This window comes from Arvicanthis niloticus, chromosome 25, assembly GCF_011762505.2.
Source record: "Arvicanthis niloticus isolate mArvNil1 chromosome 25, mArvNil1.pat.X, whole genome shotgun sequence".
Lineage (NCBI taxonomy): Eukaryota > Metazoa > Chordata > Mammalia > Rodentia > Muridae > Arvicanthis > Arvicanthis niloticus.
The window spans coordinates 24,229,853-24,254,732 of record NC_133433.1 but is presented as its reverse complement, the minus strand read 5'-3'; the positions used below and the strand labels follow the sequence as shown (position 1 = coordinate 24,254,732).

The window sequence follows — 24,880 nt, the reverse complement described above, 5'->3', positions numbered from 1 at the left end:
GTTAAACTAAAACACATATAACAGCTAATCTGAAACACACATAGATAGACATCAGACAGCAGCAGTTCCAGAGGATGAAAATCCTGTTCCTGTGATCCTGTGATTCACTGCATGCTCTAAATACCACTGAGTACATGTGTTTTTGTAGGCTGATAATCCCTAATTAAAATCAGCACTTCAGTGTCAGTGACTGTGACACACTTCACCAGAATAATAATTCTAATGCAATCTGTCAATTCATCCTTGCATTCTTCTCAAAACAATCCACCCAGCTCACGGAGAAAAGCAACATCTTAAAAATATTTGATAATTCTCTCTTCCTTTCTTCTCCCTGGCTCCGGATTGTGATCTCTAGTCAGTTTACTTCAACAGTTGTTACAGTCATAAGAAGAAAAGATGCAAAATCCTTCTTATTCTGAATTCTATTCAAACCCCATTTAAAAACTGACAAGGTACTTTCCTTTTTGGTTAAGCACAAATGTATTTTTTTTCCACTACCATTTCTTATTTATAGAAAATGCTTAGCAACAGAATTATGTATGAGGAAGAATAACTTCATCACCATCCTGGAGATACCTCTTCAGAAACTTCATGCATATACTCGCTTTCAGGAATGATGTCCTTTAGGTCAGTTGGAGAAAATGTGTCAGTATTTTACAAGTAATTTGGTCCTTAAATATGGCTACCTATCTATTTTGTGCAACTCGCTCAGCATCTTTATAAGGACAATCTAACTGGAAAGATTTTATAAGGTTGTGTTTCGAGGACTGAAAACATTACATGATATGACAGAAATCTTGCTATAGATTCCTTTTAAAGACTGTTTGCCACACCTGAAGGGTTCCAGCCATGTTGATACCATTTACTCCTGGCTACTAGGGACCAGAAACCTGCAGCTTGGCTTTAGAAATGGCTACAAGACATATCTACTGATTTATTATATGAAGACGACTCACTAAGTACCATGTTGTTGATTAATTACTCTTAACTAACAGGCTGATTCCTTTGTGCCTAATGTAGCATGAAGCATGAAAGGTACAGACACCAAGTAGCAGCAAAATCATGCTTTGGCTGCATGCCTCTTGTTATCATCTTCAGGCACTTTCTTTTATAGTTCCTCCAAAAAGAGTGTTGCCTTGGTGTTTCACAGAACAGGAAACACAGACATAGTAAGTAATATTGTATGGCAGAATTAGGAGTGAATCAAAGTAATATGGTATTAAAGATTCATTTGTGTTTGCTCATTGCCTCCCCCTAGATATGAAAATGCCCTCAGGTGCTTCTTGAAATTCATAGTTGCAAGGTCTGGTCTATTTCTCATGATAGAAGTCCAGTATTCAGAGCAGTGTCTGATACATAGTAGGTGCTCAGGAAACACAGTCAGACATCAGATAGGACAGTATTCGGAGAAATGTGTTGGCAGGTGGCACTGTTAAGGTGTTGACATAATGGTGTGTTTACACAATATTGTAGCTGCAATGACATTAGGCTGTATAATAGCACAAAAGCACTGTTGTCCATATGAATAGAAGCAGTGTTGTGAACCCCATGGCAGTATTTATTGAATAAAAATCCTTGGAGACCCCTTGCTCAGTCCAATGGGTGGCTGCGGGCATTTGGCTCTGTATTTGTCAGGCTCTGGCTGAGCCTCTCAGGAGACAGCTATATCAGGCTCCTGTCAGTAAGCACTTCTTGGCATCCACAATAGTGTCTGGGTTTGGTGACTGCATTTGGGATGGATCCCCAGGTGTGGCAGTCTCTGGATGGTCATTCCTTCAGTCTCTGCTCCACACTTTGTCTCCATATTTCCTCCAGTGAGTATTTTGTTCCCCCTTATAAGAAGGACTGAAGCATCCCCACTTTGGTCTTCCTTCTTCTTGAGCTTCATGTGGTCTGTAAATTATATCTTGGGTTTAGCCGCATATGTAGCAGAGGATGGCTTCAGTGGGAGGAGAGGCCCATGGTCCTGTAAAGGCTTGATGCCCCAGTGTAGGGGAATGCCAGGGTGGGGAGGCGGGAGTGGGTGGGGGAACACCCTCATAGAAGCAGGGAGGGGGGATAGAATAGGGAATTTCTGAGGTGGAAATTGGGAAAGGGGTAACATTTGATATGTAAATAAAGAAAATATCCAATAAAATAATCATTTTATGTTCTCAAAGAAAAAACAATATCCTTGGAACGGGGATTCAAGTTTGATGAGTCAGCATCAGCATGTATTTTTGAGGATAATTCCTAAATTGCATCTTCTAAATTACAACACACATCAATGGAAATAGAGAAGTTGATAGATATGCAACTTATCCCAAACATATGTACAAATGAAGAGTTGTAACAGACTTGAACAGAATGAATGTCAACTGGAGATATCTCCTCATCCAAGCTATGGGAACGTTTAAATGAATTAACTCTTACTGTGTATAATATATAAATACTATTCACACACCTGAATTATACATGTTTATATCTATGGTGCCATGAAACACTCTCATTGGTGTATTAACACATATATGCATATATAAATACCTGACTTTAGAAGTAATTCTAATTGCACATTTGCAAATTTCTATGAATATAAACTTTGCTTACATGCTCTGGCCTTTATTATTTTTTTGTGAACTAAATTTTTCTTTGTATAATTTGAATGTTGTAATTTTTTCGAATGCTCACTTTTTATCTTCCTATTGTCTATTTCTGAGTCCATCATATATGAGTACAATCTATTTTCATCATACCTACCCCCCCATACTCCCTCTATTTCCTCCTGCGTCCTCTGACACCTCCCTATCAAATTTATACCCTCTTCCTCTATAAATGTGTGTGCATGTGTGTGTATGTGGGATGCGTGTGTGCCTGTGTGTGTGTGTGTATAAGTGCTGCTTTGTGTACTTGGGCATAGGCCTGAGGCTTCTGCATGAACAATTGCTTTACCTATCCAATATGCTTTATCTTTTAGAGAGTAGGAAACACATGATGTTCAGATGTAAATTGTTAAGATAAACTCACACATGTTCAAATGCTATAGTGTAGCAGTGTTTTTTGTTAACCTTAAGTATGGTTGACATAAAATCCAAATTTTGTCCTAAGATAAGGAGCAAAGTCCCCAGCAGAATTTATGTAGTGGGTGTCTGAGCACCAATGAGGAGTAAATGATTGGATTCCATGGGCTCAGAGGATTTGTCAGCTGCTTCCTAAGTATAATTCTGGCTCTTCATATCCCTGCTGCTTCTAATTTAGCAGGACAGGCTCATAATTGAAGCAAATTAACTATTTACAGTTGCCTCTTCTACCAAGGAAGAAAAAACAGCAGCAGGAAGAAGGAGGAAATGACACTCTTCCCACTTGTGTCAGATCTGCCCTTATATAAACACATTAACAGTAATTTCATGAGGCGTCAAACATAGGAATAAATACTGAGAGATAAAATAATGAGGTGCTGCTATTGAGCTGAACTGCTGGGGCTAATATCCTTGGATATGAATTATGCATCCCGAAAGAAGGCATATGCTACAGTATTCAAACATGTTCCCCGCAAGTGATGTCTGCTCATTAGGCTGTGCATCTCGAGGTAAATCCACTCTCTTCTTCCACGACAGGCCTAGCATTTACAAAAATACACTCTCCAGGCACCCGTGGGCTGTGGTTTCCCCCAATACACCAAATCCGAATAGGCTTTCCACTGCATTTTTAGCACAACAGCATGTTTATTTAGCTCTTGGCTGCAGCTTTAAAGCCATTTAACGTAATGTAAACAAGAACATTTTGTTTGTAATTTGCTAAATGTCTTACAGCCCGACTGTGTCTCCAATTAGAAACTTAAGGTTCATTTAGTAATTTACATCTGGTTCTGATTTAAGGTGACTTTCCATGACTAAAAGGGACTCAAGAACCCTTTAAAGCTCTCTGGGTCAACCTGTTCCGTTGGATACTAACCAGTCCTTTTATTTTATAGAGTTGGAATTGTCTTATATTGTCATCATGAGCTCAGGCCCTACACCACAGTGATCAGAATCAGAGCATTCCAGAGTCATGGAGGTAGATGAAAAATTTAGATGGAACATTGTAAAAAGATGCCGAGGGTTGCTAACACAAGGCGCCAGGATGCAAGAGGAGAGTACTGTTAACTTATTTTTCTTCCTCTGCAGGCTCCAGTCAGGGAAAGAAAAGTAGCAAAACCCAGTATCACAGCAATACTTGTGTTTTATCCCCTTTCTCCATCTGGTGCCTTTTAAACAACTTGGTATGCTTCTGAAATGGGTTCTTCATTGTCTTACGAGTCATTAGCATTTAAAACCCCCGGTTGGAATCCTAAGCACTGTTTTCTCTGCATTCCAGATTCAGCATTGTCTTCCCAAGTATTAAAATGGAGCCTCCTCTGAGCTGTGGAGTGTGTTCAGCCTCTTTGGAGGGAAGAATTCACACGGTGTGTAGGGGTGGGGGTGGGGGTGGGGGTGGGGAGGGGGTGGAAGGTGGCTTTTTTTTGAGCATAGTTATTACTCTTCTTGCCTTCCTCTCGATTTCTTGTAGCTGATCGAGTATTTGCAGAAGCAAAGTACACACAGTTTCTCATTCATGGTGGATTCTAAAAACTAAAGATCTGTCCTCTGTGCTGGTTTTCCATTCCTGCCTCGACTCCACACTGAGCAGCCATGGGATGGAAACACAGTGCTCTATTAGGCGTGTGTTTCTTCTGGTTGGCAGAAAAGCTATTTATTTGTAATCTCGCTAATGATGTTTTCCCCTAATTATTGTAATTTTCCAAGTCCCCAATAAGTCACTGATAACTCTGTCCACTTCGCTGTGTTTGCTCACAGTTGTGGGTTATCATGGCAACGGGTTTTCAAGCAACTACAGCACATGAAATCTCGACTTCTTACCCTACCTGCCTACACAATCTAAAACCGTCCTGTGGGCTTGCCTAAACTAATTTGGGAGTGTTCCCTTAAAAATACAGAGCAGTAGGTAGGCTCTCTACGTTTGAATATTAAATGAGAGTTAAGTACAATCACTTTAAGTTTGAAGCAGATATTACACTGTGTTGGCACAATGAGCCAACATTAAAGGGGGACGAACAGGTGGTAATGCAGCAGATATAACATTCTGGAAGAATTTCATGATGGTTTTTGGAAGCTCCAGAGTGCCTTTTGGGCAGGCACATTTGCCACGCTGGCATCTCCTGCAAACATTCAGTGACAGGCTGTCACAGAGCAGCAGAGCAGCAGCCAGACCATAGGATGCCATGCACCCCCTTCTCTGATGCACGGATGGGTCTAGGCCCTATGTGTGTTATAGTGTAGTATCTAATCAAGTTGTTGGAGAGTAATGTACAGTCTCTGTCTTTAGAGCATCTTTAGAGGAAAAGAATCAGCTTTCCTGGATTTCTGCTGCAACAGGGAACATCAGTCTCAGACACAAACTATCTCAGGGTAACTTCAATTGCTCACAACACCTTGTTTGGGTAACTCAAAAAGTACTCAAATTTTAAAATACTTCTTTCAAGAAGTATAATACGGTAATATTTTCTTAGACAATCTTGGCCTAAATCTTTTTATTCACTATATTTGATTCTTGGATATGAATCATATTGTCCAACTATTATATAATTGTATCCTTTATTTATCAAATGAATTTTCTCTCAACACCTCAACTACGTCCATAAGTGAGAACTAAGGAGTAGATACATTTTGAGTTCTTTTTTTCTCCTTTCCTCCCCTCCCCTCCCCTCCCCTCCCCTCCCCTCCCCTCCCCTCCCCTCCCCTCCCCTCCCCTCCCCTCCCATCCCCTCCCCTCCCCTCCCCTCTCCTTTCCTTTCTTTTCCTGAAACTCTATGAAAATCAGGGTGGCCTTAAACTCACAGAGATCCTACTGCCTCTGCCTCCCAAGTGTTGGAATGAAAGGCGTGAGGAGTGTGTGTCTCCACTGCCTGGCTTTGAGCAAATAACTGAATGAGAAGAAAAATGGAAAAGCAAACAGGGGAAATGTCTTGTCATTACAGGCATTTGACTAAGACATCTACACTATTACACTGTAAGCTCTGAAACCTAGAGTAGGAAATGGGAGTAGTGTTCCCCCTTAAGTTGATAAGAGCACTTCTAAACCCCTCCTCCCTCTCTCTCATATGCATAGACATACAATCATGAACACATAGTTTCCTTATACAGCTAGGCAAAAAGAATGTTGAAAGCTATTTTAATAGTCCCCTCTTGATATATTCAAAATACAAATCATCATTGTAATAGAATTAGTAGACAAAACTTGCCTCTTTATACTTGGAACTATCTGATTTTGGTTGTATGAACATTATTTTTTTTCCTACCAGAAATAAGCGTACACATGGCAAGTCTTACATCGGCAATGCAAAGAGTAGATCCTGGACTGTGAAAAGTCTTTATAAACCCCTCTCTTAAAAACTCTGGTTTTGAACATAGGAGACCTTTTGGATAACTGGGACCACAGAGGCATGAAAGAAAAGGTGACTAAGCGTTAGGTAGAGAAAGTGATGTTTTTGAAAAAAAGCAGAAGGCAAGGCAGAACAAAGAACAGCCATGTATATCTTCTGATGAGCAAGGGTTGTTTTGCACAATCCCTGAGGAGCAGGCACTTTCTGGAGCTTCCTCTGGGAAATTTAATCTCAGAGTAGAAGAGGACAGGGCTTGATGCTCAGAACATTCCCAAGAGTGCACGGAAGATTAGCAGAACAACAAAAAAGTTAGGCAGGGACGTGACATTGTTCAGAGAATAGGGGCAAGGGCTGGGCTTCCTCATCCACATGTACTTTGGCCATCATTCGGCAATTGAGTGGGGGAGGGGAGGATAACTGGAGGGGAAGACATTTGTACAGTTCTACTCTCAATTGGAAACTTCATTTAAGACCCGAGAGTATGGGAAATAATTGATCTGAGTTGGGGACCAGCTAGAAACTTGCTCCAAAGTCCTGAAATGATCATATTAGGTTTCACTTAGAATTAAACAGCATTACCTGCTCTGTGAACAATCACATGGCTATGTTAACTGAGTGCACACAGTATCTTTATCACTCTTAAAAGGTGGCTCGCAGCACCCAGCACTGTGCAGCGCAGGTCTTATTGACATTCCTGCCTGTCAATCTTAAAAGGCATAAGAAAATGTATATCAGGATTGACAGATATCTCAGAAGTTAAGAGCACTGGCTGTTCTTCCAGAGTACCGGGGTTCAATTTTCAGCACGTACATGGCAGCTCACAACAGTTTGTAACTCTAGTTCCGGGGATCTGACACCCTCACACAGATGTACATGCAGGCCAAAATGCCAATGCATATGGAATAAGAATAAGTTAAAAAAGAAGATGTGTATTGAGTTCAGATCTTAGAGGATAACTGACTTAATGGAGTTGGAGGTGTTGGGGAGTGGGAGAAGTAAGTTTTGTTTCTCGGCATCTGGTTTTTATCATTGCAACTATTGCCATTTCTAGGAGTTCTTCAGGAAGAGAATTGCAATCTAAATGGCAAGTTCTCCTCGTAGAAACTCTATGTTCCAACAAAACAAATATAGATTGTTTGTTCAGCATCGTGGAGACCTGTTTGTCTTGCTTGCTGCCAAGCCTATTGTGTCTGGACAATATATGTGCTTGGCAAATATATGCTCAAAAATATTTGTCAAAAAAATGAATGAACTTAATTTTTTTTAACTCTATCATCTCATAGATTTTGAACAATTCATCATAGACTTATGAGTACTGAGTAGAAAAAAGGAATTAATTCATATGTCTTTCAACAGTATAAAACCCTAGTCAGAGTATAGATATTGACATAAACTAAAATTCCTCCAGAACCTAGATATTGTTCTTTTTTCTTTGTTTTGAAGACTCAATCTTTCCCCTGCATCCCTGTTTTGTATGTGTGTATGTACATGTGTGAGCATTCATGTGTGTGCATATATGCATGCATGCAATCATGTGTATATGCATGTGTGTATGCATGTGTGTGTGTATGTGTGTGTGTGTGATCTTGTGTGTGCCAAGGTGCATGTGTGGGGGTCAGAGGACAATCTCAGGTGCTGGCTATCGCCTTCCATGTTGTTTGTAGCAAAGACTCTTTGTTTTTCTCTGCAGTGCATGTCAGGCTGGCCGGCCTATGAGCTTCCAGGAATTCTCCTGTCTCTGCCTCCCATCTTACTGTAGAAATGCTATGATTACAAATGTGGTGTGATATCACATCTGGCTTTATAGGACTTATCTTCCTTATGTGTTTTGGACTCAGGTTTTCACACTTGCACAGCAAGTATCTTACCTTTGTTTTTAAATACACTTCCCTGGACATGGTAAAGAGTCAAATGTTATCTTAATATACGATTAGTGCATATATATATATATTTTTGCAATAGCTTCGTTTATGTTGTTATACTGGCAATTTATTTTAGCTATCATGATTATTTAATGTTCGTGGCAATAAACATTATTACAATACTACATTGTCACAATGACTATCTAGCCTCTAGTTTAGATATAGAATTAGAATGTCTTCTTCATGTTGGTGAGCTCTCAGGGTGACTCCTCACCCTCTTTAAGATTCCCTAGGTGACTGGGTGCATGTCTCACATGCCCCTTCTTTAGCATGGCCCTCAGTCACACCCTGGTTATCTGTAAGAAAAGAAAGCAAAAGCAGCCTTCTGGTCCCACTTAACATTGCCTAGAAATTTGAGCTAAACATATGTGGGGGGTTAAATAACATACCCTGGTGGTCTTTAGGGAAGGGACAAGGATAGAAACAAACTTGAGGTTCACTTGCAAAGAACAAAAAGAGTTTGATGACAGGAGAGTAAATAGCAAGCGCCGAAGAGAGTTGTGGATAGTTTTCAAAGGGGAAACTTTTAGTCTCTATGCTCATCTGGGCAACATTAAGAAGTGATGTAATCCTGGCTCAGGGATGTGGAAGTCCTTCCAAAAGCCACTACGCTGGATAAACTTTGAAACAAGGCGAACTAACATGCTACCTAAGGAAGAGTATAAAGAGAGTACAAGATTAAATGGCACACTCTTAAAGTATGATTCAGATAGGGGGCACTTTTGAAGTCATAGTTATGGTGTCTGACCAATTTTTCTGAGGCTCATAAAGGCTATCTCTGAAGCCCACAAACAGTGTCTGTCACAAGATGATTCCAGTGATTTTAACCCCTTCTTACCTGTTTCTGCTCTTCTCCTAGGCCATCCCACATGGATGCCACAATCTTCGAGACTTCACCAAAAGTAGCATTTGGATTTTGGCCCTTAATGGCAGCTTGGGTATCACGAAAGAACAAAGCATAGGCAGACACAGGCTTCTGGGGCTCATTAGGATCCTTCTTCTTCTTCTTTTTGGGAGTTTTTGGTTTTTTTCCCATATCAGAGGCAGGCCGCTTCTCTCCCCCATTGATCTGAAATAAAAATCAAGATAGAGTTATGGAGTAACTGAAAAAAATCGATAGCTGAATCATATTGCTATTTTTCCTTGACACAGATTCAAAGTGCCACCCAGACAACCCTCACCTAGAGACATTTCTAAGAATAGTAGGTATTGGTAGTATAGTATTACACATAAATCTTTGTATTTTGTTTGGGGTATAGCTCACTGGTAGAATGCATGTTCAAGGTCTTGGATTTGATCCCTAGTACACAACAGAACAAAAAAGTAAAAACAAAAAGACAATATATCTTCACATTTCATGTGCCCTCCCTACTCACCCTTTTCCCAGTTCAATTTGTGTAGCTCGAACTTGTTTTGTTTCCTTTTGTACCTTCTGTTATGTATGCCCTGCCCAGCTGGAGCTCTGCCCAACTCTACTTCTTTCTGTAGCTGTGGGGGGGACTACAAACGTGATAATACATCTGGCTTTACATGACTTCTGGGGATTTGAACTCAGATCCTAACACTTATCAGCAGGTGCTACACAGTTAAATGCTACTCCTTACCTCCCTTCATCCTTTATCTGTCACTGTAGCTGGGACAACAACAACCTTCTCTTGTAGTGACCTCACTGAGCTTATTCTCTTCTGGGGAATTCTGACTTAGCTTCCTAATTATGACTTTAAACATTGGATCAACATGCCTAAGAAATAAAGTCGAATGGTTCCTCATTTCACACATAGGTCTACAGGTGTGGATGGTAGATGGAGGTGGGAATCCGGCAATGCTTATGGTTTTGGCTGACTTAGAATCTGGGTCGCTCTTGTCAAGAGGAACTTTCTGCAATGAGGACAAAATTCTATAATCTGCGCTGTCCTGTTTGGGTCTCATGAGCCACATGGTGGTAATAAATGCTTAAATGAATAAGATGAGTTATAGCCGTTTTAAAATTCAACAATGTACGAGTGCCTAATGGCTACCATATTGGAGAGTTTGCCTTAAAAATCTAGATTCTAGAGATTTCTAGAACAATTTCAAACAGCATTTTACTTCATTTAAAAATAGATTTCATCTTTTCCCACTCTTCTGAGGTAATTTAAATGGCTATTTTGCCCCAATTAGGAAAGCTACACCTGTACTAGTGTGTTTAAGGTAACTGCATGTGAATAACACATTTGTTGCTAAGTAAAGGTGATGTCATTTAATCCAACTTGGTAAATTGAAGATTCTGGTGAGTATTTCTTTTCATTTTTCAGCTATAAAGTCATATATATATATATATATATATATATATATATATATATATGTGTGTGTGTGTGTGTGTGTGTGTGTGTGTGTGTGTGTGTGTGTGTCAGTGCTAACTGGAAGACCCTGTTCACAGGGCCTGTCATACTGACATAAATTCTATTTACATTATCTCCCATCAGTGGCCACTCTCAGTTATTCTGACCTTTACCTTCTGACCTTATCTTCTACAGCTGCTGTGTACTTTTCCTACCACTGGATAACATATGACTTATTCACATAGGATGCTTGGTAAGATGTATGTGTAAAATAATAATACCCGCCCCATGCAGAGGAAGTACGTTCAATTAAGATTTCTATGGCTATATCAGATGACCTAAATTCATGACCTCCCTTAACTACCCAAAATCTATGTTGCCTTTCTGAAATTAATTTTCCTGAGCTCCCAATTTTCTACCACGAGATAGTTTCAGATCAATTTTTATAATTACTGGAATGTATATACTTATATATATGAAAAGTTTAAATGCCTATTCGAATACAAATGTTGACACATTTAAAACTTTAAAAATTAACTCATCAAAGAAATGCAAGAACATCCTCTTCATATTTGGTATGTAACGTCTGTTTTAAAAACTTGCTCAAGTAGCAGTAAGAAACAGGAAAAGGCTTAAAGTGAACCCCTTGGCTTTGCATTCATTTGAGAAGCACAAAGAACTGAGGATAGTAAGATGACAACTGGCTACTGACAACGGATGGCTTCTAGAAGGGGGACAGCTGATTATCTACAGGGATTTGGCTCCCAAGTGGCTATCCAGTCTCCACCACATGGTCCTACACTCTTGAACATACAGGTAGCACTTAGTGGGCTTGTGCCTTTCAAAAGAATACATAAAGTTGGGAGGTGTGGTGATTTGAATAAGAATACCTCAGTTGGCTCATATATTTGAATATTTGGTTACCAGAGAGTATAACTGCATGGAAGAATTAGAAAGGTAAGAGGAATGCCCTTGACAGAGGAAGTGTGCCACTGTGGGAGGGCCTTGGGTTGCAAGAGCCTATTTCAAGTCAACAATCTCTTTCTGTTGCCTGCAAATCTGGATGTCTCAGCTACTTCTCCAGCAACGTGTCTGCCTGTGTGCTGCCATGCTCCCACCATGATGACAATGGACTAACCTCTCAAACTCTAAGCCAGCCCCCAATTAAATGCTTTCTTTTATAAGAGTTGTCTTGGTCATGGAGTCTGTTCACAGCAACAGATTAGTGACTAAAACAGGAAGGAAACAGAGGGAGGGGACAGGAGAGTAGTTAGATAGCAGAGAATGGGGAAAGTTTATCAGTATACATTATATGCATGCATAAAATTCTTGACCAATAAAAGTAAACAATTAAAATACAATAAAATTTTAAAAAGTAAAAAAAATATTCTGCTAGAAAAAATAGAAGTCGGCTACTCTGAAAATGTCTACTCCACAAGCTCAAAGAACTCCATGATGACATGATGCTCTGGACCAAGTTGCAAAGCTAACGTAGATTAACACTAGTTGATAATTTTTTCAGTTTGAATCTGAAAGGTGATCTTGGGAAACTTCTGGACCCCATCAAATTCTGTTAGAAGAGATCGTTATCAAATATGGCTTCCCAGCAGACTTGCTTGAAGAAGCTTTAACAAATGCCCTGATATACTTAGGCATGGGAATCCGACCTCAGTCAGACAATCTAGCTTCATTCTATTACCTAACATATAAAATATACTAAATGAGAAATGAACTACCCTTTTCTCTCTGCTAAGAAGAAACATGCTTGCAGTCTTTTCCTTTCTATAACCAACTCCTCTAAGCACGCTTTGTGCTGGCTATGCACTGTCTCTTGTCATGACTTTTTGCTGCTTTCCGTCTACTCTTGTAGCTTTTAACCAATTCCTTCCCAGAACAATCCAGTTTCCCAGGAAGGCTCTTCTCTTTTAGTCTTGGAAGACACAGCCCCTGGATTTTGCGGGCATTGCTGGTTTCAGAGGTGTTTTCTTTGGCTCATCTCTCTCTACATGGTTATTTTATGGCAGCATGCTCTGCTGGGCTTTGTGCTGTAACTCTCTTCTTTCATGAGCCTCATAAACACATAGGGTTTCTGTTAACATCTGTGGTTGGATGATTGTTAGGTCTGTGCATTCCTCATTTGACATGGATAGAAACAACTGTTATTTGATGTCATTATCTGAACATCTTAATCATATCTCAAACTCAAGTCAGGCTTTCTTACTGCATTTGTTGAGTTACCTAGATTTCTATCCACAGCATACAATAAACTTCTAAGTACACAACAATGCACAGATGGTTGGTATGCTTTTTTTTTTCCAGCCCAAGTGGTAGTGCTACCAAGGTAGGGTCAGGTCTAGTTTTGCTTACTAGCACTTAAGAAGTTCCTGAAATACACAGAAAGTACTTAACAGTTGCTATAGTACTAGCCTAAAATAATATAGTATAAAATAATACTCTGACAGGAAAGATGAATGAATGGCAGTAGAAGCGGTTTCTGTTACAGGATATTAAACACAGATTTCCTTGAGCACTTTAGGATAATAAACAAATATGTAGCAAAAAGAAAAACATGGCTAGGCTTTCTTTAAAAAGTATTTGAAATCTTACTAGCAATTCCTTCACACTACAGGATGTATCTTTGTGGTTTTCATCTTTATAGTTTTCTTTTATAATATCTAAGTTTATAAACACCCATTTGCAATTATAACAATAAAATCATTTTTAAAAGAATAATAAAAGGAGCCAATGAATTTGGCGATGAAGAATGTTAGAGACAGTATGTGCGCCACCTTTCCTGGATACATGTAGTTAGTTACTACCCCTTATCAAAGAAGTCTTTTTTTTCTCAGCAAATGGAGACAGTAACAGAAAAGCACAACTGTATCCAATGCAGAGATCAACAAATCATGGGGAGCCCTACTCCAACAGAAGCATGTACCTCCCAGCTCCTGCATCTATGAATCAGGGAACATGGAGTAAGGGTGGAGAGCTTGTCAGAATCAAAATACCAGGAAGTCTGCTGTGAAACAGTTTCTCCTAGAAATAGCTGCATAAACAAGATCAGAACAATGGACATGTTAATATGGAAGGAGAGATTTTTCTCAGAGTCCTACCCCTGTGCAAAGAGCTATAGGCAAGCAAGGACAGCTGGGAGAAGAAGAATTAGCTTGTCTCAAAGATGAGCCCTCTTACTAGGTATCCAATGCAGAGCGGTCAGCTCCAAAACTCAGTAGGTTATATACGTTTTATGCTCATCCATGCACGCGTACACACACACACACACACACACACACACACATACACACACACACTCACACATACACGCACACACATAAAAGTGTAAGAAAAAGAAGCTATAAGCTTGAGAGTTGAAGGGACATAAAAGGGCTTCAGGGAAGGGAGGGGTTAGATGGAGAAAGGAAGGGAGTGCAGTGCTGTAAGTCTATTTCAATTAAAACCATATCAACAAAAATAATATTAAGGATGGAGTAGTCCAGGGAGACAAGCATTCAGCTCTGGGTGACTTTGGATGATACGACAGGAAGCACGGCCACGCCTGTAAGCAATATTGTAGTATACACTTTAGGTGAGGTGGGAGGCAGGGGGAATGGGAGGAGTGGAGATAGGGGAAACTGTGGTTGGGATGTAATATATGTAAGGAATAAAAAGTAAAAAAAAAAATTGAGACAGACTTTCTCTGAACCTCATTGGTAGACCAGGTTGCCCAGGAACTCAAATAGATCCCCCTCAGTCTGCCTCCTGAGTGTTGGGATTAAAGGTGTTCACCATCATTCCTAGCCAAGCATAAAAATTTCTTAAAAAGAAAAAAAAAGAAAGAAAGAAAAGATGATGACGTGAAAACTAATATATGCTAAATGAGGAGTCTATCTGGAATTTATTTTTACTTATTATTAATAATGTTGGTATATATGGGGATAAGCCTATGGTGATAAAAAGAAGATGCAGAGGCACACTTACTTGGGGGAATTATTTGTATAATAATAAATTAAGATTCTGCATTATATTTTATGAACATTAGTAATGTATATAATTCTTTCAATAAGCACAGGTTCATTTGCTAAAGTTGCAGCTTGTGATGCTTAGAATAAGTGTCAAGGTGATGAGCTAAAAGATTTGCTAAGAGAGACCATATTGGAAACATCCTTATTACAAAAGATAACAAACAAGAAGTAAGAAGAAAACAAAAATTGGTGGTTAGTTAAAATCAAGTGATGTATGTGTTAATTATCTTGGCTGTAGTAATAATTTCATAATGTATATATCACATCAAATCGTTATGTTGCACACCTTGTATATAATTTTATTTGTCAATCACAGCTTAATAAAGCTAGAGGTAAAAGGGGGGTGATTGTGACATTTAGGAGAATATTTAATCAATGATGGCAATACTTAGAAATAGAATAAAGCACGGATAAGTAAATGCTTATTCATAAAGAATACAACACATATTCATTTTAAAAATTAATTAAAATAGTAATGATTGGGTGAATTGAAATAATTATGACTGACAATTATGCCAGTCCTTCCCAAAGATAATTAAATTTAAAGAGGTAAATCTAACATGTAACACAAATTTTTTAATGAAAGGATTTCCCCCAAAATTATTTAAATAATTTCCTTTCTCTACTGTTCAATATTGTGCCTGAACCATAAAGATTCAAGTTTGTTTCATTTTTAAACTGGTTTTATAATAAATATCCTCTTTGTCTTAAAATTGTACTCTGCACTCTGGGATGACTGAATAAGGAGAAGAATCTAACAAAAGAAGCTCAGTGATGTTGATTGAAATATGGATTATCATTTAAAGCATGCTCCAGAAAATTATAATCCATCCATACAACCAACCTTTTCAGTTAGCTGTCTGGAGGTTTTCCAGACCTTCCTGGCTTGGTGTGTAGGGTTGGGCAGTGTGCATTTTGTCTTAATATCAGAGTTTTGTTTAACTGAAGGAAGTGCTTCATGATCTCTGTCTTCATATTCTGAAGGCACAGGAGACGTAATCTGTGTGCCCTCTGGATCTTTGGGGATGCACTTGACATTCCTGAGGAATAGCGGGCTGTGAAGCTCAGGTCTGACCCCTCTTAAGACCAGATTATTCATAGTAGTACATCATCTCTGCTTTTGCTCTGGCTGAATCAAGAGCATACCCATCCACTTTCAGTCACCAGCATACCAAGTCTTCCCTTTAGAGTTATACTCAAATCACTATTGCTGAGAACTGTCTGCTGTGCATGAGAACTGACTGACATCTTAGAGCACCAACTTAAAAGATATCCATCGACTACTCATTACTAAAGATTCACTGTCCTTATTTCAATAATTAATCTACGTCATCAAAGCTATCTTGGGTTGTAATCATCTGAAGACTCATAAAACTGCCTGCATGTAACTCAACTGTACTTTCAGACAATGCCCTATTTTTTCACTAGAGATATACATGAAGGAGAAAAGAAATATGCATAAAATATCTTCAATTTTATAAAAATAAAATGCAATTTAGGAAACATTGTTTATTATGTTGCCCAGCGCTTTTGTGTAAAAGATTATTTCCTGGATATGATGTTTTTTTCTTCTTATGGTATAAGACAATAAAATGAAAAATTCACTCTTGTTGCTTGATGTCTTTTGTACTTGGGTGGTGCTTCGTAATGATATTTGCCTCAGGATTGTTCTCTGATGTGTGGTTTGTATTTTTCACTGCTTTTCATATGTGAGAAACATGCAAAAAGAGCTATCCTTTTAGAGTCTGGTTGATGTGCTGGGATTTGTAAGACCTACTTTCCAGTGGTAGCTTTGTTATTCATGTGAGAAGCACATGGTCACTATCCATATGCAAAGCTTCCTTGGAAAGGAGCATTGTTTCAGTTTGGAACCACTTACATGCCCATAATGGATTGTATTTTGAGAACTACCTGACTCTTATGACCACAAAGTATTTAGAACGAGCATAAGGATGATGAATATGGTTGAGGTGAAAAAAAAATTAGCTAAATGGACTTACAATATGTCCCTGGGTATTGCCTGGATTTTGCCTTCATACATTTATGTATGAAAGCTTGTGATTTCATACCTTAACTTTCTAAGAAATTCTGGGTTCTATAATCTGGGTATCACTGTCTCACAGAACTTTCTAGAATGATAAGTATGTTCTCTATCCTGTCCAAAAGGGTGGCCACTCGCCACATATAGCTATAGATGGCCTGTATAAAGCTGGTATAACTGAGAGTTGAAAGTCTTTAAATTGAATATTAGTTTATTAAATATAAATTTAATCAGCCATTTGTGACTGGTGGCTCTGTTTTATTGGATGGCAGAGAAGAATTCGATGGATACTACTCTAGAGTATTTATTAACTTACTAGGGTTTTGTAACCAGACAGTAAAATTTAATTCCATTGTGTTCCATCTAGAACACAGGAGAAACCTTATTATGCACAAAATAAACTTCCAAAGAAGCCAGGTACATTGAAAACCAGAAGTCTTATAAGTTTTGATGCCTACTTCCCATTATGTGGTGTCTTTCAGTGCTTCACCATATATTTCTGTTCTTCTATTCTACAGAATGTTGCTTGAAGAATACTTCCTAAAGTACAATAGTTGAGCATTGTCAGGGAAAGAGAGACAGGTGGAGCTTAGGGTTGGAGCTCTTGCCTAGTATGCAAAAAGTGTTTATTATTACAAAACAACAATTTGAAATATATTTTAAAAAGTGTATGAAAATGATAGCAACTAACAACATAGCTGAACTAAAGCACTAAATGTAGCCCTGATTACCTACAGCTATTTCATACTTAAAGCACTAATGAATAAATACAGTAAGTAAATAAGTAAAATACATATATTTTATTCATAAATATAGATTATATAAAAGCTCTCTTAGGTTGCACATGCTTCTTCTAACTTACTTAGACATATTTGTCATGATCCTACAATATCTTCAGGCTTCTGGCAATTCGTCTCCTGCCTTTTATTATTTCTTAGTTATAATGGTAGATTTAACATACTTATCACAAGAAAGTAATAATCTTAATTTGAAAGACGCATGTGCTCAGAATGTTGCTTGAAGAATACTTCCTAGAGTACAATAGTTGAGCATTGTCAGGGAAAGAGAGACAGGTGGAGCTTAGGGTTGGAGCTCTTGCCTAGTATGCAAAAAGCTCAAGGTTTAATCTGTAACATAACACACACACACACACACACACACACACACACACACACACACACACGATTATTATCAAGGAAAGAGAATATTGAAGCATCTCTGGAGAAGTTAGAAATGTCTATAAGCATATTTAAAATAAACTGCCATGGCCCCAAAGCCTTTAATGGAGCCAGGAGAGCTCTTTAATGCATACTATCTTGCAGTAATCGCTGCAGTTTAAAATAGATTTTAATCAAGCACCATCTGCATAATAGGCTGAACAAATGCATAGAACTCCACTTATAACTCTTATCATACAAAGTAAACATTGTAAAAATCTTCACCACTGAAACGGGGCACACCACAGCAATTTTGTGATGTCCCGTTTCCAAAAGTGAAAATTCTGCTGCTTACATCCACTCTCTTTCCCTCCTAAGCAAGCCCTCTAATCCCCTTCTGAGAATGAATTCAAATAAGCATGGAAAGTGAGCCATCTAGTTACTGCGAAATCAGCAAGCCCATAGTACTTCTTTCATTTTACAGTTGAGTTTATTATCTTCATTAATAATACCAGCACGTTCAATGACTCAACACATCAATTATAGGAAAACACGTATAAAGGCCTTTCATTTTGAAATGATTTGCAATTGTGGGGCACTGTAGCAGTACCAGCTTGTAAAGCAAATTCATTTTTTAAGGATTCTTGATTGTAAAGTAAAACAAAAAATAAAACCCTGCATATTTTTTAGATGAGTTTAGCAAAGGCACCTGGTAGCCTTATGTAAAATATAAACTTAGGGCTACTGTCCAGAAAAACTATTCTAAAGTGAGGAATGGTTGGTTATAATTACACATACCTACTAGTTTTAGTGACAGTCTCTGGGATCCACTGGATCTTTGCTCATTCTGTCTGAATAGAGCAATATGCTTACTTCTTATTCCTCTGTACTGAGGCTCTGCCTTATAAATAACACAAGCTGTTAAGGTAAGGGCCTGAGGAGGTAGAGACCAGGTGGCTAGACCAAGCCTCATGCTATTTTTATTCCATGAATTATCAGATGTGCTCAGTCATCTAGAATATGTCTAAGAACACATGCTCTTTGAAGAGACTACACCGTAGCATAATTTGTTTGAATTTATTTTTAGAAACAATCATTTGACAGACTGAATTTTATCATCTTCTTGGTACTAGTTTGTTAGGATCACCATTAATGTGTGTGTGTGTGTGTGTGTGTGTGTGTGTGTGTAGTTGTGGCAATGGATATAATAACATTTAGCATATGTCAGGATTTCCTCTTTCCCGCCCTCTCCACCCACGGTAAATGACCTTGGGTGTCATAGAGTATATGGAAAGTAGAAGTTTGAATGGTGCAGCTTCATTGAGGTTCTCATTCATAGTGGAATGCCATCTTTGGTAAGGTAGCTCTTTGGGGGTCTTCCAGGTGTTTGTAAGTAATCCTATACCTATTTTCTTTAAGTAAACCCAGTTAACGTATTGGTTCATTAAGTTGGATTTTGATGGACTCTTATTTGGGTCTGTTTGTACCCTATCTGTAGTGAGCAGATGTGTATTTGCCTCTCTCAATGTAAAGTTCACACAATAATATATACATATAAAAAGAAACAAAGAACATTTAGTAATTTAATTGGCATGAGTCGAAGAACTTTGGTGATATCATATATATTAAATCATGTGAATTGTTGATATGTAATTGCACAATAAAAAATATTCCAATATGGAAAATATCTGAGTTTAAAGCCCTAGCTTTAAATATTATGACCCATTTCTTTATAAAGTGTTGTGACATTTTGTTCTAGCACTGTTTAGGCAAGGGAATGTACGCTGGGTAAATGAGCATAGTCTTCATAGGTTCGTATACTTAAGTGCTCAGTTTCCAGCTAGTGGAACTGTTTGGGAAGGATTCAGATTACCTTGTTCTCCAAGGTGTCACTGGGGTCAGACTTTCAGTTTCCAAAAGTCCATGCAGTTCCTAATGAGCTCTTTCTCTGCCTCCTACTTGCAGATAAGTAGGTAAAGCTCTCAGCTACTGCTTTAGCCATACCTGCCTGCCTGGTGCCATACTCCCTGCCATAATGGTTCTGGACTCTAAGGCTCTGTAACTGTAAGCTCTCAATAAACTCTTTGTTTATAAATGGCCTTAATTATGGTGTTTTGTCACAGCAATTGAAAAGTTACTAAGACAGAGGTTGTGCAACAAATATATAAAGGAGATAAAATATATGAGAAAAATATTAAGTAACTAAGAAAATGTTTAGATTTGAAACAATACTGTTAGAAATGTACTTGAAATTACAACCGGTAAGGCTCATTTAAGTTTCAGATTAGATATAAGTGAAAAAATAATTATCAACTAAGATATAAAGATAGATGAATTAGTCAGAATCAGTATAGCTGGTAAAAAAAAGTTGAACAAAGCATGTTAGTTGGAGGGGGATCTGTGGAGGAAAGGATAAGAAGTCTAGCATAAATTGTCTCAGAACTATAGGATGAGAAGGAAGCAAGTGGCAATATCTAAAAAAAGGTGGTTGAAATATTCCAGAAATCAAGTACAGAGATTAATTAAATTTAGGATAAATATGACAAGGCCCACATACATCACCATGAAGCTGAAGAACACCAATGGTAAGAGATTTTCAAACCAATCAGAGAGAAGAGACAGGTTACTCAAAGAAAGGTGGAGGCAGTGGGTCTCAAGAGCAACAAATATCAACCCAGCGCTCAGAAGAACAAGATGACAGCCTAAAATGCTGAAAAGTAGGGACTGTCAGTCTAGAAATATATGCAGCAGAAATGTTCTTTAAGGTAAGCACGTTCCCAGAAGACCCAGTGCAAAAGAACAGTTTAAAATTAAGACAAAAGCAATGCTAAATGAAATGATATGCATAAATAAAATTGGAGGAAAAAGAGTTGCATGAAACAATAAACATGATATTTAATGATTTTTTTATGTTAAAGAATTAAAATTATAATTACAAGGATCATTACAAGCAAAAATAAAAGTGTATAAATCAGAAGGAAGAGATTTAGACTTAAAAATAATCTAAATAGTAATGTAAAAATATCAATTAATTTACCCCTTTCATGCACACAACCTATGGAATCCCAAACTAGACTAAATACCAGTGTAGAAAGAGAAGTTTGGCATACAACCCCATAGCCATGAGCTATTGGCACTTGTTAGCTACTTGGAAAGGAAGAATCAGTTTTCTGAACGAGTGTAGCTACTGTCAAGTCAACCACAATCCTGTGGAAGACAACACATTCAAGAATATTTTGAGACCACAATTTATTCTTGAAGATATGGAGGGCAGTGGATTTGGTGTGAGTGAGCTTCACAAAAACATGTTAGAGGAAACTCAAAATTCTCAAAGAACTGAAATAAAAATAAATAAATAAATTTATTTAAAATAAAATAAATAAATAAGAAATAAAAATAAGTAAACAAACATCAATGTTCCCAGTCTTAAACTCAGAGATGGTGGGATGAAAAAATAAAATAAAAAACTTAAAGAAGATAAAACAAGTTGTATAAAATACCTGTGGGGCAAACAGGAAGAAATGCAATGAGAAGGACAGATGGGCCCAGCTGTTTGTGTAAAAGATGTAACTATTCCATTTCAGAGTAAAAGATCATTTACCCATGTGCCGTTTACAAGATACATGTAAACATAAGGATGTTTTCAATGGAAAAATAAAAGCAAAACAAGCAAAAAAAAAAAACAACAAAAAAAAAAACTTACCCATATCTACTGTGATTCATAGCCTATAATTTAATTAAAGGAACAGCTAACTGTACCCCAAATACACTTGTAATGCCAGGTACTAGAAGTGTTTTGAAGTGTCTGTTAAATTACAGGAACTGGATTATGAACGTAGAGCAGCAAGCTGCCTGAGCTTGTAGCTTGTGTCTACAACCCCCCACCCCCACCCCCCTCTGCAGGTCTCATTTGTGACTTGAAGCTATCAACAGTGAAAGCCATGGGTGGTGCTTGTAAGATGATAATTAATTCTACTGGTGTATTTACAGTATTTTTTTCTGTCAAAACAGAGTTATTCCATTTAATTGTTCAATTAGATAATCTGGAATCAATATGCAAATGCTTAAAGACAGCATGGTGTGTTAAGAACAATGCTTTGAAAGCTGCTTTCGCCAGGCTGGAACTCTATGTTCCTGTATGGTTCACTTGTTATAAGTGATTTCAATGATCTTTTGACTTAATGCTGTTTCACATTTAACTAGAGTTGTTGTAGTATCATATTCCACCGAAATCCTACACACATAATGGAAAAAAAATACTGTATAGTTCTTAAGTGTCATAAAAAATACTTAGTTTCAGCAGAGGAGTTTTCTAGCAAATTAATACAAGTAAGATGAATATAACATACATAACACATGTAAACATCAGAAGAATTCTGATCCATGGTGAGCAACAGCATTCAGAAGTAGAATAGGGGGTGAATTTTTCTTGAGATAGAAAATACAGTTGAACAGAACCTCTGAAATGTTTGTGCAAAAGGAAAAAGCCATTTTGAAAAAACAAGGCTATTGTTGAGAAATCCATCTTTTTACCCATACACGCCAATAGCTCAAGAGCCTGCTACTACAGAATACGAATTCTTCCACACAGACTTACAGCCGCTGGCAGAGACTTAAAAAGCAAAGTTTTTTTTTTTGAGATCTGGGTAGTGAGTATTGGATTGGAAAGTCACTGGTAAAATTTCACATGCTCCATGTGCTGTGTTGCCCTGGTCCTTTCTGTCCCTCATTGAGATAGGTCCTAAGAGATTAACTGTAAGTGGCAGAGTGAGAGTTCTAAGAGTTTCAGGTTCTTATCCACTCAGCCACTGATGTAATTTGAAGACTGTATACAATGGTACTGTAGTTAAAACATATCCTGTACAAAATGTATTTTAGAAGACACCACAAATTTTGCATTAATGTTTTGAAATGTCAGGAAGGAGTTCTGATGAAGACATAATCATGATGCCCAAATTGATCATTACTGTGAGCTGAACATTAATTCAACACACACATATATGCATGAATATAATGCAACATATATAATTTCTGCTTAGGTTATCACCTAGAAACCATGAATCTCAGGCAACAAGCCTATAATTGATGTTCATATTTGGGTCCAGAGAATCACTGGCTGTTAGGTACTATTAGAATAATCCATATTTCCTTAGGAGAACATCTTTGCCATCTGGTGTCCAGGCTTTCACTAAAACAGTGATTAAATTATTATTAATTAATCTTCTAGTAGTACCTCTCTCTGAGCATGGATACGACCTCACTTACTTCAGGATTGACAGTGAGGGTGAGGAGAATCCAATGCATTTGCAGACACACTGAAATTTATACTTGGGATTTATTTTTAGTTTATTTGGGAAGTCAGCAAAATAGGGAAACAATTGCCAGGACGGGAGAAGTTTGCACTCACAGATCCCCAGAGCAGGAGGCACAGCTCAGAACACAGCCACCAGTGCAGGGACCTATCTCAGTGAGAGACAGGAAAGACCAAGGCAACACAGGACATGGAGGATATGTTGCCAGTTTTGTCTGCAGGGATTTGGCAGCGTGGGCATATTGTGGGCAGAGAAAGTGCTCAGTCTGCACAGTGTAGACTCAGGCCTTTATGGGTGGGTCTCAGTTGGCTATACCCAACTCTGGGTACTAGTCCCCTGTCCTGCCCATTCCAAATACCAGGGCATCAGGAGTACAGGAATAAGAAAATACTGTCAATGCTATCAAAAAAATTGAATTAATCTATGGATTACAATTCATCTGAACTATTAACAGTTTAGTGCATCTGTTTACAGTCACATAGATAACAGCCCCATAGATCTGATCCTATAGATCAGATCCCACAGCAATTCCTTTAGCAGAATGTTGGCAGTTTAACTTCTGCCAAGCAAAATTCTTATGAAGGTGATAAGAAAGCAGAGTGGCTGACACATCTGACTACTTATTGGGAAGATTTTAAAAGAAATAATAGAGGGCTCTTGAAAGATGGTTCAGCAGTTAAGAGCCTGAACCGCTCAAGCAGAGGACCTGAGTTTGGTTTCAGCATCTACATTGGGCAGTCACAAAAGCCTCCAAGGAACCAGAGCCTCTGGCCTCCTGGGATACCTGCACTTACCTGCATATTGTCCACCCACCACCTAAACATAATCACAAATAAAATAAATCTTTAAGAAAAGAATGAGAATACAAAGACAGTATTCATGTACTTGTGGGCATGTTCAAAGTAGGTGGACACACATCCTTCTCACTAGCATAAATCTGGGTGGGACTTCATTGGTAATTAGGGAGGGGAAGGAGGGAAGAGTTTAGTGTTTTGAAGCAAAAGCCTACAGGGTTTTGGTTTGGACATTTCTTTTTTTTTTCCATATATATATATATATATAAATAATATTATATATATATTAAAGTATAATATATATATTATATATATATAATATATATAATATATATATTATACTTTAAAGTAAAAACTTTCTTAAACAACTTTAATGGAATTTAAAGGAAATTTCACCTAATTTTCCTCTCCAAGGGCACTTAAAAAGCAATTTCCCACTCAAATGACTTAAAGAAAGGCATCTGGTGATGGACCCATAGGGAACCAGAAAACATTAGCACCCAGGCCTCTGTTCCGCATAGTCTTCTTATGCCTTGCCTGTCACTAGTATGGACCAATTGGGCCAGGTGATCCGAGGCTGTCGTCTAACTACAACATTACAACATGCATTCTGACTCCTATCCTCACTCCCTACGCACACACTACTGGACTTTTGCTGTTTTAAAGTACACCGGGGTGGAGTTACAACTAAGTTTTGTAGAGTGCTTTCCCAGCATGGGTTTGACCTCTAGCATTCCATAAATCAGGCGTAGTGCTACAAACATTTAATCCCAGCACTCACGAGATAGAAACAGGGCTATCAAGTTCAAGGTCTTCCTCGGTTACATAGCACCTCAGGCATCTGAGGCTAGCCCATGATATATGAGATCCTTGTAAGGGAAAAAATGGCCCTACAGAGAAACATGTTTTTAGAA

At 38.1% G+C, this 24,880-nt stretch overlaps 1 protein-coding gene across 3 annotated transcripts in view; it reads right to left on the bottom strand.

Annotated features, from left to right (window-relative positions):
- Tox (thymocyte selection associated high mobility group box) overlaps positions 1-24,880 on the bottom strand; it is a 302,196-nt gene that overhangs the window by 28,303 nt on the left and 249,013 nt on the right. For all 3 annotated transcript variants that reach the window (XM_076924236.1, XM_076924235.1, XM_076924237.1), the window contains one exon: positions 9,158-9,388. In XM_076924236.1, the coding sequence (XP_076780351.1) occupies positions 9,158-9,388 (231 nt within the window). The remainder of the gene's footprint in view (positions 1-9,157; positions 9,389-24,880) is intronic.